The 17,888-nt window shown below is 35.9% G+C and overlaps 11 protein-coding genes across 11 annotated transcripts; 8 read left to right on the forward strand and 3 right to left on the reverse strand.

Annotated features, from left to right (window-relative positions):
• Positions 1–18: 18 nt before the first annotated feature.
• PRCAT00000054001 (DNA cross-link repair protein PSO2) lies at positions 19–2,022 on the reverse strand (the record flags this gene model as incomplete). Its single annotated transcript, XM_062955565.1, has 1 exon — positions 19–2,022. The coding sequence occupies one exon, from the start codon at positions 2,020–2,022 to the stop codon at positions 19–21; it is 2,004 nt and encodes a 667-aa protein (XP_062806909.1).
• Positions 2,023–2,212: 190 nt separating this feature from the next.
• PRCAT00000055001 (Arf family GTPase) lies at positions 2,213–2,764 on the forward strand (the record flags this gene model as incomplete). The annotated part of the gene is made up of 1 exon (XM_062955676.1): positions 2,213–2,764. One exon carries the CDS (start codon positions 2,213–2,215, stop codon positions 2,762–2,764), a length of 552 nt encoding a protein of 183 aa, XP_062806910.1.
• A 425-nt stretch (positions 2,765–3,189) lies between these two features.
• PRCAT00000056001 (uncharacterized protein) lies at positions 3,190–6,261 on the forward strand (the record flags this gene model as incomplete). Its single annotated transcript, XM_062955787.1, has 1 exon — positions 3,190–6,261. One exon carries the CDS (start codon positions 3,190–3,192, stop codon positions 6,259–6,261), a length of 3,072 nt encoding a protein of 1,023 aa, XP_062806911.1.
• A 203-nt stretch (positions 6,262–6,464) lies between these two features.
• On the forward strand, positions 6,465–8,084 carry PGA5 (1,3-beta-glucanosyltransferase; the record flags this gene model as incomplete). Its single annotated transcript, XM_062955898.1, has 1 exon — positions 6,465–8,084. One exon carries the CDS (start codon positions 6,465–6,467, stop codon positions 8,082–8,084), a length of 1,620 nt encoding a protein of 539 aa, XP_062806912.1.
• A 150-nt stretch (positions 8,085–8,234) lies between these two features.
• TIM21 (Tim21p) lies at positions 8,235–9,095 on the reverse strand (the record flags this gene model as incomplete). Its single annotated transcript, XM_062956009.1, has 1 exon — positions 8,235–9,095. The coding sequence occupies one exon, from the start codon at positions 9,093–9,095 to the stop codon at positions 8,235–8,237; it is 861 nt and encodes a 286-aa protein (XP_062806913.1).
• A 1,270-nt stretch (positions 9,096–10,365) lies between these two features.
• On the forward strand, positions 10,366–10,779 carry PRCAT00000059001 (60S ribosomal protein uL24; the record flags this gene model as incomplete). Its single annotated transcript, XM_062956120.1, has 2 exons — positions 10,366–10,382; positions 10,443–10,779. The coding sequence occupies 2 exons, from the start codon at positions 10,366–10,368 to the stop codon at positions 10,777–10,779; spliced, it is 354 nt and encodes a 117-aa protein (XP_062806914.1).
• A 238-nt stretch (positions 10,780–11,017) lies between these two features.
• On the forward strand, positions 11,018–12,628 carry PRCAT00000060001 (bifunctional fructose-2,6-bisphosphate 2-phosphatase/6-phosphofructo-2-kinase; the record flags this gene model as incomplete). Its single annotated transcript, XM_062956231.1, has 1 exon — positions 11,018–12,628. One exon carries the CDS (start codon positions 11,018–11,020, stop codon positions 12,626–12,628), a length of 1,611 nt encoding a protein of 536 aa, XP_062806915.1.
• Positions 12,629–12,827: 199 nt separating this feature from the next.
• On the forward strand, positions 12,828–13,172 carry PRCAT00000061001 (chromatin DNA-binding EKC/KEOPS complex subunit; the record flags this gene model as incomplete). Its single annotated transcript, XM_062956343.1, has 1 exon — positions 12,828–13,172. The coding sequence occupies one exon, from the start codon at positions 12,828–12,830 to the stop codon at positions 13,170–13,172; it is 345 nt and encodes a 114-aa protein (XP_062806916.1).
• Positions 13,173–13,461: 289 nt separating this feature from the next.
• On the reverse strand, positions 13,462–13,833 carry PRCAT00000062001 (prefolding complex chaperone subunit; the record flags this gene model as incomplete). The annotated part of the gene is made up of 1 exon (XM_062956454.1): positions 13,462–13,833. One exon carries the CDS (start codon positions 13,831–13,833, stop codon positions 13,462–13,464), a length of 372 nt encoding a protein of 123 aa, XP_062806917.1.
• A 141-nt stretch (positions 13,834–13,974) lies between these two features.
• Positions 13,975–15,054, forward strand: PRCAT00000063001 (ATP synthase complex assembly protein; the record flags this gene model as incomplete). Its single annotated transcript, XM_062956545.1, has 1 exon — positions 13,975–15,054. The coding sequence occupies one exon, from the start codon at positions 13,975–13,977 to the stop codon at positions 15,052–15,054; it is 1,080 nt and encodes a 359-aa protein (XP_062806918.1).
• Positions 15,055–15,383: 329 nt separating this feature from the next.
• Positions 15,384–17,861, forward strand: PSY2 (Psy2p; the record flags this gene model as incomplete). The annotated part of the gene is made up of 1 exon (XM_062956556.1): positions 15,384–17,861. The coding sequence occupies one exon, from the start codon at positions 15,384–15,386 to the stop codon at positions 17,859–17,861; it is 2,478 nt and encodes an 825-aa protein (XP_062806919.1).
• Positions 17,862–17,888: the final 27 nt, after the last annotated feature.

Raw genomic sequence — 17,888 nt, forward strand, 5'->3', positions numbered from 1 at the left:
ATATATATATATATATATTCAAAATGTATTCAACGATAGGCTTTTTATATTCTTAACAATATCCAGTTCTTTATCATGCGTGACATCATTTTGTAATTTCAAATGACGAATTTCTTCCCAAGTTTTAATAATCTCATACATGTTTGATCTATATTCTGGATTTTCTAGGTTCACTGTAGGGATGACCTTTTCAATTTTGAAAAACACAACAAAGTATGACAATTCACGATAAGACGAATGCTCACTGTAAGGCAAGCTGTAAATCTTACATGCTTGTCCATCCTTCTTTTTTTTACTTTGCCTCATTTCTCCTTGCGAGACGATATCGTCGGCGCAAGAAAATCGTGGCCTTTCTTTCATTATTTTGACGACCTCACCCAACCCATGAACCTTTACCGAAGTGTCACATTTATTCTCATCTACTTCTCTTTCTACTGTATCCAGCGATTTGGAAGCATATTTATCGTGGAAGGTCCAACCTGTAGGCTTTATCCCAATACATTTTTCAAAATGGAGAAAGTATTTATTGTGGTTAAAGTAATTTAGTATCTCCTTAGAACCATTAACAATTTTCATAGGGACTAAATGGATCACACAGTCGGTATCGTTTCCAAGGTCGTCATCAACCAAATTCAGATTCAAGTACTCATTATTATAACTTCTTAGAATCGAAGATTTATCAGAACGGCTACCGATTGTCAGTGCAAATATAGGACAGCCTAACCTTTTCAGGATAGAAATGGCAAGGTTTTCTTTACCAATTAAGTAAGTTCCAATTAAAATAAGAAGTTTTTTCTTCTTCTTTCTAAGAGGTAAAAGATCAGTTATGCGGGACTGTGTTACAGCTCCAAATAAGGAGGAGCATAAAGTTTTCCCGTCGTGACTAATCAAATCATATAACATTTCAGATATCGATTCGCAAACCAGTTCCTGCTTTGGGAAATTGTAATTTGGTGACATATAAGTTGTATCAAGGTAAACCTCGTCTAAGGAGCTTCCGCTTTCCTTATTCTCAATACTGAATCGAAGAAGCTTAGGATGCTTCAATATGCTACTGTTAACTCTAAAATCTCCACAATGAAGTGCCCAAAAATCGGTTCTATCAGCTGCAATAGACTGGAAAAGAAAAATTGCAGCTCCAGGACAATGATTAGCAGTTATGGGAGTGACATATAGACCCAAAGTTTCACCTTCATCTTGACATCCACCATCTTCAACCTCCAGGCAATCATAGCTTTTGACTTTATATCTAGTGTCAAACTGTAAAACTTTCATAAACCTTGGATCTATTGAAAACCTCATTGTCAAGAGTTTTGAAGTAATTTCAGTGCAATAAATTAATCTTTTGTATTTCAGTTGATCTTCGAAATCTTCCACATTCTCGAATAGCCTTTCATAACACCACTTTTTTGATATACCTCCATAATGATCGGAGTGAAAATGAGTTAAAAAATATTGATCTATACTTTTATCGTGGGAATAATGGAAAGCATCGACTGCGATTTTATACCAAGATTTGTATGAAATAGGGAAAGAAAGTATCTTGACCTCAGGGATGCCGGATCGGGTAGTAGATAACTTGAGGTTACTTGGGGGTTTAATTACGCTCTTAGAGCCACTTTCTTCAACCTTAAGTTTCTTATTGACATACTTCTCTTTCTCTTTTAACAATGGTGCCACATATTTTCCCTTCCTCTTTTTTGAAGATTGAATATCAATTTGTACCTTTTTTTCACTTAACAACAGTTGTGTTAAACATTGTTCGACATGCCTTATCCTGATTTCAAAAGTTAACTCGCTGATGGCAATGTTGCAAACAGGACATATAATATCTTGAATTTCACTCGTATTAATTTCATCGTCCACATATTCTGATTTGACGAAGTCTTCTTCTTCGTCTTTCGTTAGATCTATGGTTTCTTCTCTTGTGTTGACACTCTTCTCTTCTCGATGCCTTGTAAACTCTAAAATCGACCTTTGCTTTTTAGGTAAAACATTTTTAGTTTTAGGGTGCCTAGACATAACTTTAGACTAGCTTAGTTTCATTATTATCCTATTGATGCAAAAGAGATAATATATTATTATAATCAATACAAGAAAGACTCAAACTCTTGCTTCAAATATTCTTTCATAATGATAGGTTTTTAGTTGATTCCAAAAGTTTTGTGCGACATCTAAGCTTAATCATAATCATTGCTTTCACCCAAGAAGAATGGGGTTGTTAAGTATTATAAAGAAACAACGAGAGAAAGATAGGGAAATAAGAATATTGACTCTTGGCTTGGATAACTCAGGCAAGACAACGGTGGTCAAGAAAATCCTCAATGAGGACACTGATAAGGTATCGCCTACCATGGGGTTTCAAATAAACACAGTGATTTACGGCGACTATACTTTAAACATATGGGATATAGGCGGGCAGACTACCTTAAGAAGTTTCTGGGGCAACTATTTTGAGAGAACGAATGTGGTCATGTGGGTTGTAGACTGCTTGAGTCAGGAAAGACTAAGAGAATCTTATAAGGAACTCAGAGAAAAAGTAATACTGCAAGACAAACTTGTAGGAATTTATTTGGCGGTATTGGTCAACAAAATTGATCTAATAAATGCTGAAAAGTTCACAGTAGTCGAGGAGCAAATAAGAAACGTACTAGACTTAAACAGCCTTCCCGATAAGAATAAGATAACAGTTCAGTTAGTGAGCGGAAAAACCGGAGAAGGATTACCACAGGTTCTCAATTGGATTACAACTAGAGTGTACTGAGGACAATCGAGAGGCAGTAACGCTGCTCCCTTAATAGGGCCAACGGGGCTCCATTCGGTTAAATATCTCGAAAATTATTTACTTTGCATTTAGATTATTAAGGGAGCGTTTTTATACATTTCGCGTACTAATATTTCTCGATAGAGTTAAATTCATTTTGACATTGCAGGCGACAGACGCCAAAGAAACTTATGTAAATACTAGTTTACTATTCGGTTCAGTAGGAACCCAAATTTGTTAAAGACAAGCCAAACAATAATTTGACTTAAAAGTCAGCATTTTTTTCTTTCTGATAAAAGGGTATCTTGCCAGATAATCGTTGGGACTAATAATAAACATTCGCTTTCAACACAAAGAACTAGTACACCACTTATCGCTATCTTTCAACTAGGGAATCAATTCTGTCTCACCAAAGGTACTTGAAGATGACTACGGGTGACCAAGATAATCCTCAAGTTTTGTTGACGCAATTACTCAAAAGTGAAGAAGCAGAATATGACAACTTAATAGCAATATTAGGATTTGTTAAACCTAGTAAGAGCTCAAGATCGACTTTGGCAGCTTTGTTGCGTGGGCTTTTGACGAAAAATGGTAAACTTATGTCTTTATTAAGGAAGTATACAAGCGAGCTCGTTGGAGAAGCATCACATGTGTTACTAGTGTTCAACAATTTCATCAGAGAATTTGTTGATTGGATTGTTTCCGATGTTGTAATTCTCTTTGAAAAGTATTACGCTCAGCTTTCAAGTGTTGAGGCTGATTCAATAGAGTCGGCAAATATATCGATATTCAGCAAGCCAATCTTGCATTGCGCCAATTACGTTAAGTTTATACAGCATGTTGTCAATATCATTAGAAACCCTTTTATTATCGAGAAACTCGAGGAAACAAGTGAAGCGTACCGCCGGCTTCTTGAACGTTATCGTCATTACATAGAAGTCAAGAAGTTGAACAACATTAGTTTCAATAATGTGAGAGCCATCGGTGGTGCAGGCTGTTCTGAAAAAAGTGATAGTGTTTCTAGTTTTTTCAATTTATACCAGATCGTTGATCGATCCAAGAATGAACAAATGCTCTTATTAGAGAATATGTCTTCTATTCCCTGTGAATTGCTTTTCTTGTCTCTATCTGTTGATTCTAAGAGTGCATTTAATGCTTTGGCAATTTTGTCCATACCTAAAGAAGACCATGAACCTAGATCATTGATGTTTCCGCCATTCAGAATCAATGAGTTTACAGTTAGACTTTACAATTCCAATTTAGTATTAAAGGCTATCGATTTTGGTGCGAAGGAATCTAAATTTCAACTCACTTTGAGACCGCATGATGGAGATAGATGTATGTATTGGTTCAAGAAATTATCTGAAATATTTCCTGCTGTGACAAACGATCACGAAAATGAATCTTTTGACCTTAAAGATTTAGCTATGAAGACAACAATGGCAGGCTTGGGAATCAATGTCATTTCTCCTTGTAGAAATAATACCGAAGAAGATAATGATGAATTTAAGGGTCTTAATCTGAGCGATTCATATTACTCGCTAAACGGAGTGAAAACAAAAAGGCTGTCCGTTTCTGGGGTACAGAAAAGTGATGTAGCTCCATCTATCAAGTCGCGAGAACTCAGACCCTCCGATGAAGATCGAAAATTTTCCTCTTCATCTGGATCTTCAGCCAATTCCATAAGAAGCCAGTATGATAGGTCACTCGATATAATCAATAAAGCGTTGTGCAGCACTGCCTCGCAGACTTCAGAGGCAGATTCCAACGATAGTCAATATTTAAAGATTATAAACAGAAATGTTTATGGTATTGAAGAAGTCCAAGAGGAAAGGCCAAAGTCTTCAAGAGGAGAAGTGCTCTGTGTCGAAGAAGAGTCTGAAGCTGAACCTAAGAGTTATTATTTAAATAAGAATGATTCTATGCTTCAGCTTTCCAATGATTATCAGAACAGAGTACAGAATAAATTTGCGTCAGTGCCAGATTTATCTGAGACGAAAATCGTTAATAGGGACAATCTATTCATACTTTCAAATGGCTCCGCTATAAATATTACAAATTTTGGGAAAGATTTCAATCCAAGCTTTAACATTTCAAACACTAGGCTTGACAAAACTTCTAAACGGAAGTCTTTTTTTTCACTATTTAAAAAAAATACTACTAAAAATAATACGCAAGAGTCAACTCCGAAGGAACATTCAAATGTTTCTCCCACAGATACGACTTTCAATAGCAGTTGTGAATCTACATCTGTTGATGGAGGAGAAAATGTCTCAGTTGAAAGTTTGGTTAAAGAAGGGAATGACATATATGATTCAGCAGTTTCGCATTTACCTTCACCGTTTGCGTTACCATCATCGACTTCTACTTACTTTTTCAAACCATATGTCAATGGATCTTCGTCGAGTCTTGCAAAGTGTGCAAACGACTCTGAAGCAGATTTGGATAACAATTGTGCTCATGTGGAAGGCTTGGACATTCCCCAAAAACTCAAGGATTTGATAAATGATGATTCTTCGATTGACTTTTACATCTCACCTTCATCTCCCAAAGCGATGAAGATTTCTAAGTGGAAACAAAAGTACGGAAAGTGGGAAATGATTACTCTTGAAGAAAAATTATTTTTGAAAATAGTTGCTAATTATGACTTGAATAAGGCTTGGTTGATTCTTTTTGCAGAGGAATTCGATGATGACACAAAAGAAGAGATTGATATCCCGCTCTTGATTTTGGATATAGTTTGTTCAAAAGTTTCTGTCAGACAATCATCCGCCTTGGACTTGCAAATTTCGACTACAAACTCTATTTCACTTCAGAAAATGCAAATCATGATCCGATGTAAAACAGGGGATCTTTCAAATGCGATAATTAATAATATTAACAATATTCTTGGCGTCCTCGAATCAAACTCGTCTCGTACTGGCTTACATGGATCTAGATATACCTCATCTGATGGCACCTTATCATCATCAGTCATGGATAATAAGCCTAGCAAGTCTTCAACTTTGACAAGTTTACTGTCGTCTGTGGGAAACAAAGAAAGTAGTATACAGAGCCCCATTCAATCTCATAACATGCAAAAAGAGTTTTCTTTACTATCTATCAGCTCAGAAGATATCACAAATGCTAATATTATAAATAATCCTGAAAATACTAGGTTGGTTTTGCTAAATCTGATGCCGATAAGATTGCAAAAGCATTTGGAGAAAAATGGGAGCGTTAACAATCCTTCGTCATGGAAAATAATATCAATGTACTTATTAAGTATATTTCTCATATCAGACTCTTTTACAGGTAAAAATTTTTACTATCTTGTCCTTAACGATGGTGAAAAAGATCAAGATGAGATATGTTGGTTGATTAGTGAAGATGACAAAGCTTCTAGGATAGAAAAGATAGGAAGGGCAGGATTACTTGTTCAAGTAACGGATGAAGATATATTTATGATCGAATGCAGAGGTAAAAAACAGTTTAAGAGACTCTATGACGTACTTTAAATATTTCTCAAGTTAATATTGTATTATATAAATAATTATGCTAAAATGTTACAAAAGTGAAATTATCGCGAACTCTAGATGAGTTCCCAAACGAAAGTTGCAACCACAAAGTTTGCAGCAATTAATTATTAACATCTGAAATGGAGAGAAAGTTTCATCCAATATTTAGGCTAGCTCTTATTATATTAATCATTGAGAAGATAATGGTTGCTGTTTCCTGTTCTGAATCAGAATCTCCTTCGGAACTTATCGCACCAATCGATGTTATTGGTAATAAGTTCTTCGATAGTAAGACAGGAAATCAATTCTTCATCAAAGGTATCGCATACCAACATTCAAGAAGCTCAAACAAACATCCTACTGAATTTGAAATGATCCCATATTGGGACTCATTAACCAATGCATCTATATGCGAAAGAGATGTGAAATACTTGAAAGAAATTGGCATCAACACAATTAGAGTATACCAAGTTGATCCGTTAGCTGACCACGATCAATGTATGAATATTTTCTTAAGAAATGGAATATATGTATTAGCCGACCTATCGGAGCCGAGTTTATCAATTAATAGAGAGTTTCCAGCTTGGGATGTAGATTTAATTGAGCGGTACACTTCAGTAGTAGATTCTTTGCACAAATATGACAATGTGCTAGGCTTTTTCGCAGGTAACGAAGTAACAAATTCCAATAACAGCATAGGTGCTTCTCCGTTCGTAAAAGCGGCGATAAGAGACATTAAGGCATACATGAAAAATAAACGTTATCGTAAAATCCCAGTCGGTTATGCGGCTAGTGACAACGCCGATATTAGACACGTCCTTTCAAGCTACTTTATCTGCGATCGTGAAGAAGATCGAACGGATTTCTTCGGAATCAATATGTATGAATGGTGTGGGTATTCTTCGTACCCAACCTCAGGTTATCGAGAGAGAACAGAAGAGTATAAAAATTTCCCTGTACCAATATTTTTTAGTGAATATGGCTGTAATGTTGCGAAACCAAGACCTTTCACTGAAGTTGAGAGTTTATATGGGCAACAGATGGCGAAAGTGTGGTCTGGAGGGATTGCTTACCAATATTTTCAAGAAGAAGAACACGATGGCTTAGTGAAGGAAAACTCAGATGGATCTTTGACTATCCTTGACGATTTTTATAATTTCAAAAATAGGTTAAACTCTATTTCAGTTCAAGGAATACACAAAAATGATTATGACATAGCGTTTCTAAACTCTTCTTATGACGAGAGGGAAAATCATTGGTATGCATCAAATTCTCTACCTGAGAAACCGGATTCCAGTAAGTGCGAATGCTTGCAATCTACTCTTAGTTGCATTCTTACGCCCTACATGGAGGTCCACGAGACTTCAATTTTGAATGAACTTTGTTCAGTTATTGATTGTTCAGATATTGAAGCAGATGGATTGAAAGGTAAATATGGAAGATTTTCGGATTGTAGCATCAAGCAGAAGATATCTTATGCATTAAATAAGCATTACTTGACAAATGATAGAAGAAGAGCATCTTGCGAAATGAGCGGAAGAGGCATACTAGTGACTAATAGCGGTGAGATTGACTTAGCTAGCATATATGCAGGAGATGGACGAACTTGTCAAGAAGCAATAGGTGACGCAATGAACTATGAGAAAGAGAAACACAACCAAAGAATCAAGAACTATTTAAAGCCGATTCAATACATTGTACCAAAAAGTAACTTTCATAGTTGGGCTAGGAAAAATGTAGCCCAGTCTGGGGCCCCATTGACATCATTTCCTCATTTAAACAATCTTTGGCTCTTCATGGGAATATTGTTTGTAGTAATGTGATATCATTTATTTAGTTTACTTACAGGAATACGTTACCATCACGTTAACCAAAACGGTTATTAAAGGTCAATCGAATCGTAGAGAATATAAGACAAAAAAACCATTGAAAGCTATGCGGTAGATATTCTCATTAATATCGAAGCTATTAGATCAATCATCCTTTTTTGGTCCCCACTTAAGACCCAAAAAGCCACTATTGCCATTAAACTTAGGAACATAATCCTTTGGCTGAAACTTTGGTTCAAGTATGTAAATTCTCTTATGTCCAACCACATCTAATGCAATATAAGCATATTCCGAACTCCAAAATGAATTATCTATTTGTTCTGAAGTTACCGTACCGTGTTGTCCTATATCTGACTCAACATGAAATTTCATGACGTGGTGATCTTTTCCATCCTGACCTTTTGTTCTAATGCTTTGTATTGGTCTATTACGTACCCACTTGTCAGCAGGAACTTCGCCATATGCTTTTAACCTTTCGCCCTTTTTCATTCCTAGGGCCGATTGAACTTTTTCATTATCCTCAACTAGCTTGACTACCTTATTAAATGCTCTGGTATCACCTGATGGTAAGAATAACTCGCTAAACACCAAATATAAAACTAGAGCAGAGATCCCGAGCGCTCCGATGACAAGTAGAGTTGAAAAAGAGAATGTAAATGCTCTCGTAATCCTCAGAAGAATCAATTGACCTTTAGCATTCTTATTGGAAGGAGGTGGAGGTGGTGGAGGAGGGGGAGGAGGTGCAGTTTTGGTTGAGTAGTTCCTTTCATGCTTTAAAGATATTCTTCCACTTTCTAGTACCGAAATGTTCATCCTTCCTTGTAATTTTGAGATATTTGAGTTAAAGTTACTTGCCAGATAACTAGATGCGTTTCTTGAGCATAATGGAGAGCGGAGCGAAAGTACTCTTACTGGTGCTTTTGTTAACGCATTGGATTTCAGTCCTAATCCTATAAATGCATGTGCCATTCGCAGAGACATTCTGAAATGACAAACGCTAATCATCTTAAGGAGATTACTTTGTTACGCTTTATGTGTTTTGTTCAATTGGATCTGCGTTATACTTTAACTTCATTCATGTCAGCCGACAAAAGTTTTGTGGGAGACTAATATGACACAAAGATAAAAGTGAGAGGGTCATGATCAACCTCTTTACGGGGATATGATGCTTTCATGAAAAAGATGAACCATATGGATGCTCCCAGTCACTTCGATGCAAAGAGCTGAAAATACCTAATTAGGATTCATTAATAGTATGCTCTTCATTTCAGTAGTGCAGCTTGACAAGCAGAAAAGGGTTAAACAACACAATTTCAAACATCCTCAGGGTTTGTGTTGGAGAATGTATTGATAACATTGTAATATCCACAAACGAAGATTAGTTTTGATTGAAATATGTTTCAACACATCATATACATAACAGTGTGCATTTTAAATGAAGCACAAGGGTTTATACAAATGGAGCCTAATTACATAATCGTCTAGACGCCCGTGTGGCCTAATGGTTAGGGTATTTTCTTCCGGTGATAATGATTGCGGGTTCGAATCCCGCCATGGGCTGACACATTAATTTTTTGTGCTTGCACGCTTTGATTTTGTTTTACAATTTGGAATAAGGATTATGATGGCAGGTCCATACTTTTTGAAGAGAGAAAAGCTTCAAGAGCAGATCTACGGTTGACAACTTTTGCTAGACTTGAATTCTATGAAAGCTTGGGTGAAATATTTTTTTTTGTGATCTTAGCAAAATATCCTGGGTCTTACGCATTTTGTCCATAGGGCTAGTGCCCCTTTGTGTGACAGCACCAATTTTTTTTTGTATCACTAACCGAGCACTGAGGAAATTTTCAGCATCTAAAGTGACATTGAAAAAAATTGTTTTTTAACTTACTATCACCTTTCAATAGATAATCGTAAAGATGGCTAAGATCAGTCAAGGTAGGTAAATATAAAAACAGAAGACCAGAGCATGAGAGAGAGAAGCGTATTAAGCAAATCGAGCAAACCAAACAAAGCAAATGTTATTTAAGAATGGTCACTATGGATGTGAACCGCATGAATGTCAGCGCCTAATGATAGCTGGGATTTGCGGGCCACAGACTAACAATAAATTAACTCATTCACGAGACGAAATGATACTGTTACAAAGCAATGCCTCAGAAGTTTATTTTCAATATTCTACGATGTTAATTGGAATCAAATAAGAAAAGGCTTTAGACAAAAGAGACTAAATTTCGAATTAGTATTAGAAGGCTTACTACTACTGTATCTTTTCATGGCAAAGGCTCTTATGTTTGTCGAATCAATATACTAACTACTTATAGACGTTTCATCATCTCGCTCTAAAGCAAGAAAGGCATACTTCACCTCATCTTCTGCTGAGAGAAGAGCATTGTTATCAGCCCCATTGTCTAAAGAATTGAAGCAGAAATACAACATTAAATCATTGCCAATCAGAAAGGATGACGAAGTTTTGGTCATCAGAGGCTCCAAGAAAGGTTCTGAAGGAAAGATCAGTTCTGTTTACAGATTGAAATTTGCTATCCAACTCGAAAAGTTGCAAAAGGAAAAATCTAATGGTGCATCTGTTCCAATCAACATTCACCCTTCCAAGGTTGTTCTCACCAAGTTGCACTTGGACAAAGACAGAAAGACCTTAATTGAAAGAAAGGGCGGTAAGCTTGAGTAAATCCTTTCCATCTTGAAATAAGTAATAAATAAATCTGAAAACTGTTTATTAGTATGAATATATCCTAATGGTAGACATTAATCGTAGATATTGGCAACGTAGTGTTTGTCGTGCTTTAATTTCTAAAGCACGTGATGAATTATTGCGGACCTAGATATTAGAGTAGTGAATCTAATATATATCATGGGGCAAGCAGAGACCACGTACATCAAGCAAGTGCTAGTTATTATATAATATAATGGCATCGCCCGAACAAGACTGCGAGATTTTTAATGGGTTTGGATCTTCTCCTTTAGAGAGAAATCCTTCGCAGTCGGGGCGTAGGACAAAAAAGAGATGGTCATTTCATGATAACTCTAAACCAGATTTGGTTGGTATTCCATCAGACGCAGCGGTTTCGAAAAGAAGGTTGAGTGATATAACAGGGGTTGATGGGGTACACACAGAGATTGATCCATATCATATTTCTCCTGCCCAATTATACTCGACAGAATCAGGAAGATTATTCCATGCTGGAAAGATTTGTATTGCTCTTGCGGGATTGCCAGGAAGAGGCAAAACACATTTATCAGTATCTTTAACGAGATATCTTAGATGGCTAGGAGTAAAAACGCACCTGTTTCACTTAGGAGATTATAGAAGAGCTAGCGCCGAAGACGATATTCGTTACGACCTATTTGTCCCGTCTCCGAATACTCAAAGGGCTAATAAAATCCGCAAGAAAATTGTCGATGAATGTCTTAATGATATATTGAATTTTTTCAAGAAGGATAAGGGCCAAGTGGCAATTTTTGATGCTGTTAATGCTTTACCGGAGTATAGAGTTGAATTACACAAGATCTTCACTAGTTTAGATATTCAAGTTTTATTTGTTGAGAGCTTAGTCACTGATGACTCAATTGTTATGAAAAATATGGAGGAAGCGGCAAGATCTTCCCCTGATTATAAGAATTGGGATTACCAAAAAGCCTATAATGATTATAGCGAAAGAATCAAGTTTCTTAGTCCATTTTATCAGGAGATGGGTACTGAGAGTGGCAATCTATCATACATCAAGTTCATTAACTTTGGAGAAAGGATCGAGCTACATAATTCGAATTATGGTTACTTAATAAATAAGGTTGTTTTCTTCTTAATGAACTCCAGGATTAAAGTGGGCTCCGTATATTTTGCTACTTGCAACTCTTTGGATTACACTAGTGATCCACCTTTAGACGGTGCTGGTATTTTACATGCCAAAAATTTAACTACTTCCCTAGTTTCGCATTTAAGAGCAAAAGGGAAAAAATACATCAAAGATATGCACGACAAAACAAGGCCACAGGTAAAAAGAGAATTATCTGTTGAAGAGAGGCACCCGACCGCAGGTGTCGATGGTACCGATGATGATTCGCTTGTTGTTTGGACTTCAGTTAAGAACAGAAATATTCAAATGGCAAGGTTTTTTGCTGAGCATAATGTCAAAATTCGCCCTAGAATACAGCTTTCTCAAAAAAATTTGGGAGTCGTTGCAAATATGACAGACGAAGAGATTGAGCGCAAATTTCCGTCTGAATATGAACTGTTTTTGAAGGATCCATATCACCATAGGTTTTCAAGAGCAGAATCATATCATGATTTAGCTATAAAAATCGAACCTTTAATTCTAGAGATGGAGAGAATGAGTGGAGATATTTTGATAATCGCGGACGAGACAATTTTGAGAGTATTTTATGGCTATCTAATGTCGTGCTCATGTTATGATATTCCTACTTTAAATTTTAAGGAAGACGAGATTATTGAGATAAAATTTAATGCATATTCTAACACAGCAGAAAGAATTCCTATAACTAATGAGAAGTTTAAGTAGTCCATGTATAGCAGTATATTATCAGGTATTACATTTAATTAAAGCAAATTTGGTTGGTATATATATATTATACAATTTTTTGGATTTTGAGTATTTTTTTAATCTTCTTTTTTCCCTTTGTCGTACATATATCGGTTCGATGAATGTTCAAAACATTATTCTAAATATATTTAGATTATGATTACAAGAAACGTTAAATATGACGATTAATTTAGTGCCTACAGCGACATACTTTGCTCCAGATATATCTGAATCCGTTAACTTCAGTCCTGGGGATGGACCGCATTCGACTGATGGAAAGACGACACAATTATCGGAATTCGTTATTAATGCTGGAGGAGAGGACAGAGACAAGCCAAGCGAGGCCAGCAACTCAGCGTTGGGTCAACTAAGAGCTAAATTGACGAGCGTACAGGATAAGGTCAATTTTTTTCTCACGCAGAGAATGCAAAGTGAAAAACGGAATTCAACTGGACCGCAGCAGTCAGACAGAGATCTAGAGGCTAACCTCTTGGATGATGGGGGAGAACAGGAAGAAGAATGAACTTCTATAGAAGCTCAGAATGAAAAGATTTAATCAATGAAATCGTCTTAAAAACTTATTCATTCACTTCGGTCAACATACTATAGTCAGCTATGTATTCGATCACTTAAGAAAATTGGCACGGTTATTTGCTTTCAATAATATATCAAAAGTGGAAATACCTGATCATATGTCATTTTCAAATTAAATGCATTTATATACGTATATCAAATTCATGCTAGGGTTGTAAACCCATCATTTATTATACAGATGAACGGACTCTGAAAGAATAGCAAGGACTTCCAGATGATCAATTTTGAGGTGGTCCAACGATTTTACTCATGCCGTCAATAGTTTTCTCTAAAGTTGTTTCTAAGTAGACTTTCTTCTTCTCAAGTCCACTCTTTGTTTCTAAGAATTCTTTTTCGTCTTTATCAATACTAGTCAAATACGAGTTCACATCACATGAGACAAAGGCCTTACCAATTCCTTGCCATACCACTTCTCCTGCTTTCACATCACATAGCGAGTTCAATGAAGTAGATGTTTGTTTAATCAAGTTTATATTTGAATCGACTCTTTCTAACTGGAGATTGCACATGGACAACTCAGCTCTTGACTTATTTAGCTGGTTGTCCATCTCCATTAATAGTTTCTGCAAAGCCTCCGGATTAACTGACATCTTGAAGTTTAAATAGGTTCAATCTCAATATACGCCAATAAAATTAGCTTTAGGACAGCTCGGATTTTTTTTTTAATTTCGAGCTTCTTAAATTTCATACTACCTCAAAAATTGTCACTTTGTTGATAAAAAAGAACAAGTATGCTAAGAGGGATCCTTAAAGCATCTTTAGGATCGAGAAGTACCCTGAAAACGACTGGGGTTTACTCACTTGTCTGTAAATCAAGTTATGCAACCAGTGGATCCATTATCCTGAACGAAAACCAAGTGAAGTCGTTGGGGACAGACAAAACAATCGAAAATAATATCCAATCAGAGACTAATAGACTTAACAAAACTCGTTCAAAATTTTGGGATAAAGCAGAAGTCAAATTTGATCCCAAGTTAAATCTTTTTGAGATCCAGTTAGATGGGAAGACTATTAAAAGTCCTTTAGGTCATCCTTTGGCTCTTCCCGCCCAGAAGAAGCAATTAGCATATTTAATAGCACATGAGTGGTCTAACTTACCGGACTCAAAAATCAAGACAAACTCTTTACCTTTAACGTCAATAGCCGCCCGTTCGATTGACTTGATAAACATAAACAAAGAGGAGAATGTTAATGAAGAGGCGATAGCTAAAATCGGCAGTTTAACGGACATTAAATTAAACTTATTGAACTACTTGGATACAGATACGTGCTTAGTTTTTGCGGGCTTCCATGAATATCATGGGACCTTTAGGAAGAAACAGGATGAGCTCTATTTTCCTTTAATCGAAGAGTTTGAACAATACTTCAATAAATATGCCGAAATGAAAAGAGGTGCTCTTACCTCGGTCGAAAAAGTGAAATTACAATACATTGACACTGAAGTCGATGGACTAAGAGGAAACACACAGTCACCAAATGTAAGAGGTATAGTCTTCCATTGGTTGAGCTCCTTACCTATCTATGACTTGATAGCTTTGGAAAAGGCTGTGTTAATGTCCAAGTCTTTCTTATGTGGTGCCACCTTGCTAAGATCTAATTGCTCAGATCCTGAGTTGATGAAAAACTTATATCAAATCAATAAAAGATCCGTGGATGAGTATTTCTTCAGGTCAGTTGATGAGATAATTGAAATGGGAAATTTGGAAACCATTTTTCAGACCAACGAATGGGGAGAGGTTGAAGACACACATGATGTAGACAAAGTAGATTGGATTAGAAGCTTAACAAGCGCTGCTTTGTTGAGTCATTAAATACTATTTATACCGAAGTATCTTTATTTGTACATATATACCTTATCTGACACTCTCATCTCAAAATAAGTGCGCCTACTAAATAATTATGGGATTCTCGCTAAAGGATGAACGCTTTTTAGTATAGATAGATTTAACTACATAGTACAAGTTTAGTATTTGGTTAAACTTGAGTTTGTTTTATTTTGTTCAAGGATTTAAATATCTCAGTCTCTCCTTTCACATCTGTTTGCCAATACGTCCTAATTCATTAATTGGAGTTCTGGGTTTCAAAAACAAACGCTTAACGCGTACCTTAAATTTAAATTGGGGCTCAAGAGTGATTCAAAATGCTTGAAGAAAAGGCCCTTGATGAAAACTTGAAAACTTATATCGCTGAGCAAACGCCGAGGAGAGTGAAAGTATACCTATTGGAAGGTGAAGATTGGCTTGATAACGGTACCGGATACTGTATTGGAGAGATAGAAGAAGATTCACATAAACCATGTTTTGTGGTAAAAAATGAAGCCAAGTCTGACGAAATAATTCTTAAATCAACATTAGAAGGCAACATACAGTATCAGAGGCAACAGGAGACTTTAATAGTGTGGACAGATTTGTCTGGTAAGGATTTAGCATTGTCATTTCAAGAGACAGAAGGGTGCGCTGAGTTATGCGAATTTATTATAAGAATCCAACAAGGAAACTACAGCCCCAACATATCGTTATACTACGTTGTACCGAATTTGTCTGACGGCGATGATATTACTGAACTAATAACAGGACCAGTAACATATCCAGATGACCTTGAAATAGACAATATAGAATCGTTGCAAGAGATTATTAATCAAGGTCTAAATTCACAATTCACAAGAAGTTGCCTACTGAGATTTATTGTTAATGAGCTGTACTTTCTTCAGATTATTAAAGTTTTTAACGAGGCCGAAAGAGAAAAGAAATTGGGAGCATTATATATGTTGAGCGATATTACGAAATCATTAGTCCTTTATAATGATTCAGCATTCATTGAAGATATATTGTCATCGGAAGAAAAGTTAATGGGCTTGCTGGGCATTTTAGAATATGATAATGAATATCCTAACTTTAAAGCCTGTAACAGAATGGCTTTGAAGTCGAAAAGCTTTAAGACTGTTATTCCAGTGGATCGCATATCAGTTTTTGAAAGAGACTTTCATCTAAATTTTTTAAAGGATGTCGTTTTCGCGAGGTTCTTGGATGACCAAACATTCAACTTCATTTCTTCTCTAATATACATGAACCAGGTGGAAATTATCAATTACGTGAAAGACCCTAAAATTCTTAAGATGTTATTCAAAATCTATGATGGGGGTGATATAAATTTAAAACGAGATGGAGTGAGAATGCTACACCAGTACGTTTTAATTGCCAAATCTTTGCAAACATTCCAAAAACTCGATTTTTTCTCTCTTTTGGTCAAGAATGGTCTTTTCAATATGATTACCTTTGCATTAATGGATCTGGAAAATATAATCAGAGTGTTGGGAACAGAACTAATTGTGATCATTATTGAGCATGATGTATCTTTAGTAAATTCGGTTGATAATGAGGAACCCATCGAAATTCCCCAGCCTCCTTGTGGTGCTGCAATTGATGATGAAAGTGATGTTCAAATGCTGGGGAATTTCAATTTCAAATTATCGAATGATATGACTTTAGTTTCAGTTTTGACGAAATTATTGTTAGGTGACAAAAATCCAAGTTTAAAGGGTCAGGCGTTTGAGGCGCTAAAAACATTGCTAAGCTCTAGAATAGTGTCGAATTCTCATTCTCCTAGCAGTGATTTTGAAAATGAGGTAAATAAGGGAGAAGATAACTCGAACACTTCAGAAGATTCCGATGACATTACTACGACTAACTATTTCAAAGCATTTTATAGGAAAGTTGCTCCAGAGCTTTTCAACGGCATAATAAATTTAGCGGATTCACATAAAGACAATATTCAAGGTAAGATAAAAGATGACCAATTGTTATATCAGCATTTGTGCGATTTAATAACTTTCTGCTGTAAGGAACACGATACACAGATGTCTCAACCTTTCTTCATCGATAATAACATTATATTAGGGGTTGCTAGACTCATGAATCCAGCTTTCAGGGTTACAGTTAATTTAAGTGCCTTAAGATGCCTAAAGAGCATAGTGATATTGAACGATAATATCTACTCCCAGTATATCATAAACAACGATATTTTAAAATATTTTTTCGACTTTTTCGAATCGATTGTTGATGAAGATAATTTACCCAATTCAGCATGCTTGGATTTCATTGAAAATATAATCTATAGTTGTGATGTTAATATTTCAAAGAGGCATAATTATAAATTATTAGCAACCAATATTTATAAGAATTACAAGGAGTTTTGCGACCTGAAAATTAGCTACGTTAAAACAGGAAAGTCTTTAATAAGACTTGTTGAGAATGGGTTTTATGAAAACGCCAATAATAGCTCAACGAAGAATGATACCAGCTTCGATTCGGATGATGACTTTGTAACCCAACATAATGCATCTACCCCTGTTGGAGAAATTGAAATTGAGGATTCCAATTTTATGAATGAAAAAGTGGTGACTTCGCCTAAGCCTGTGAATTTGTTTGAGCATATAGAGAAAGATATGGGTCCCCTATCTACAGATGAACAGCTATCATCTGAGGTACCCAACATTAAGGGTACCTACGATAATGAAGAAGATGCTATGAGTGAACATAACCAAAGGAAGAGACTAGCATCAGGCTTAAAGAGCAAATTTTCAAGCGCAAGCAAGAAAATAGCCTCTAGTTTACGATAATTTTCTACTTGCTTACTCTTAATTTAA

The sequence above is a fragment of the Priceomyces carsonii genome (genome assembly GCF_900007245.1).
Source record: "Priceomyces carsonii strain CBS4050 genome assembly, scaffold: Debaryomyces_carsonii_scaffold_1, whole genome shotgun sequence".
NCBI classification, from domain to species: domain Eukaryota; kingdom Fungi; phylum Ascomycota; class Pichiomycetes; order Serinales; family Debaryomycetaceae; genus Priceomyces; species Priceomyces carsonii.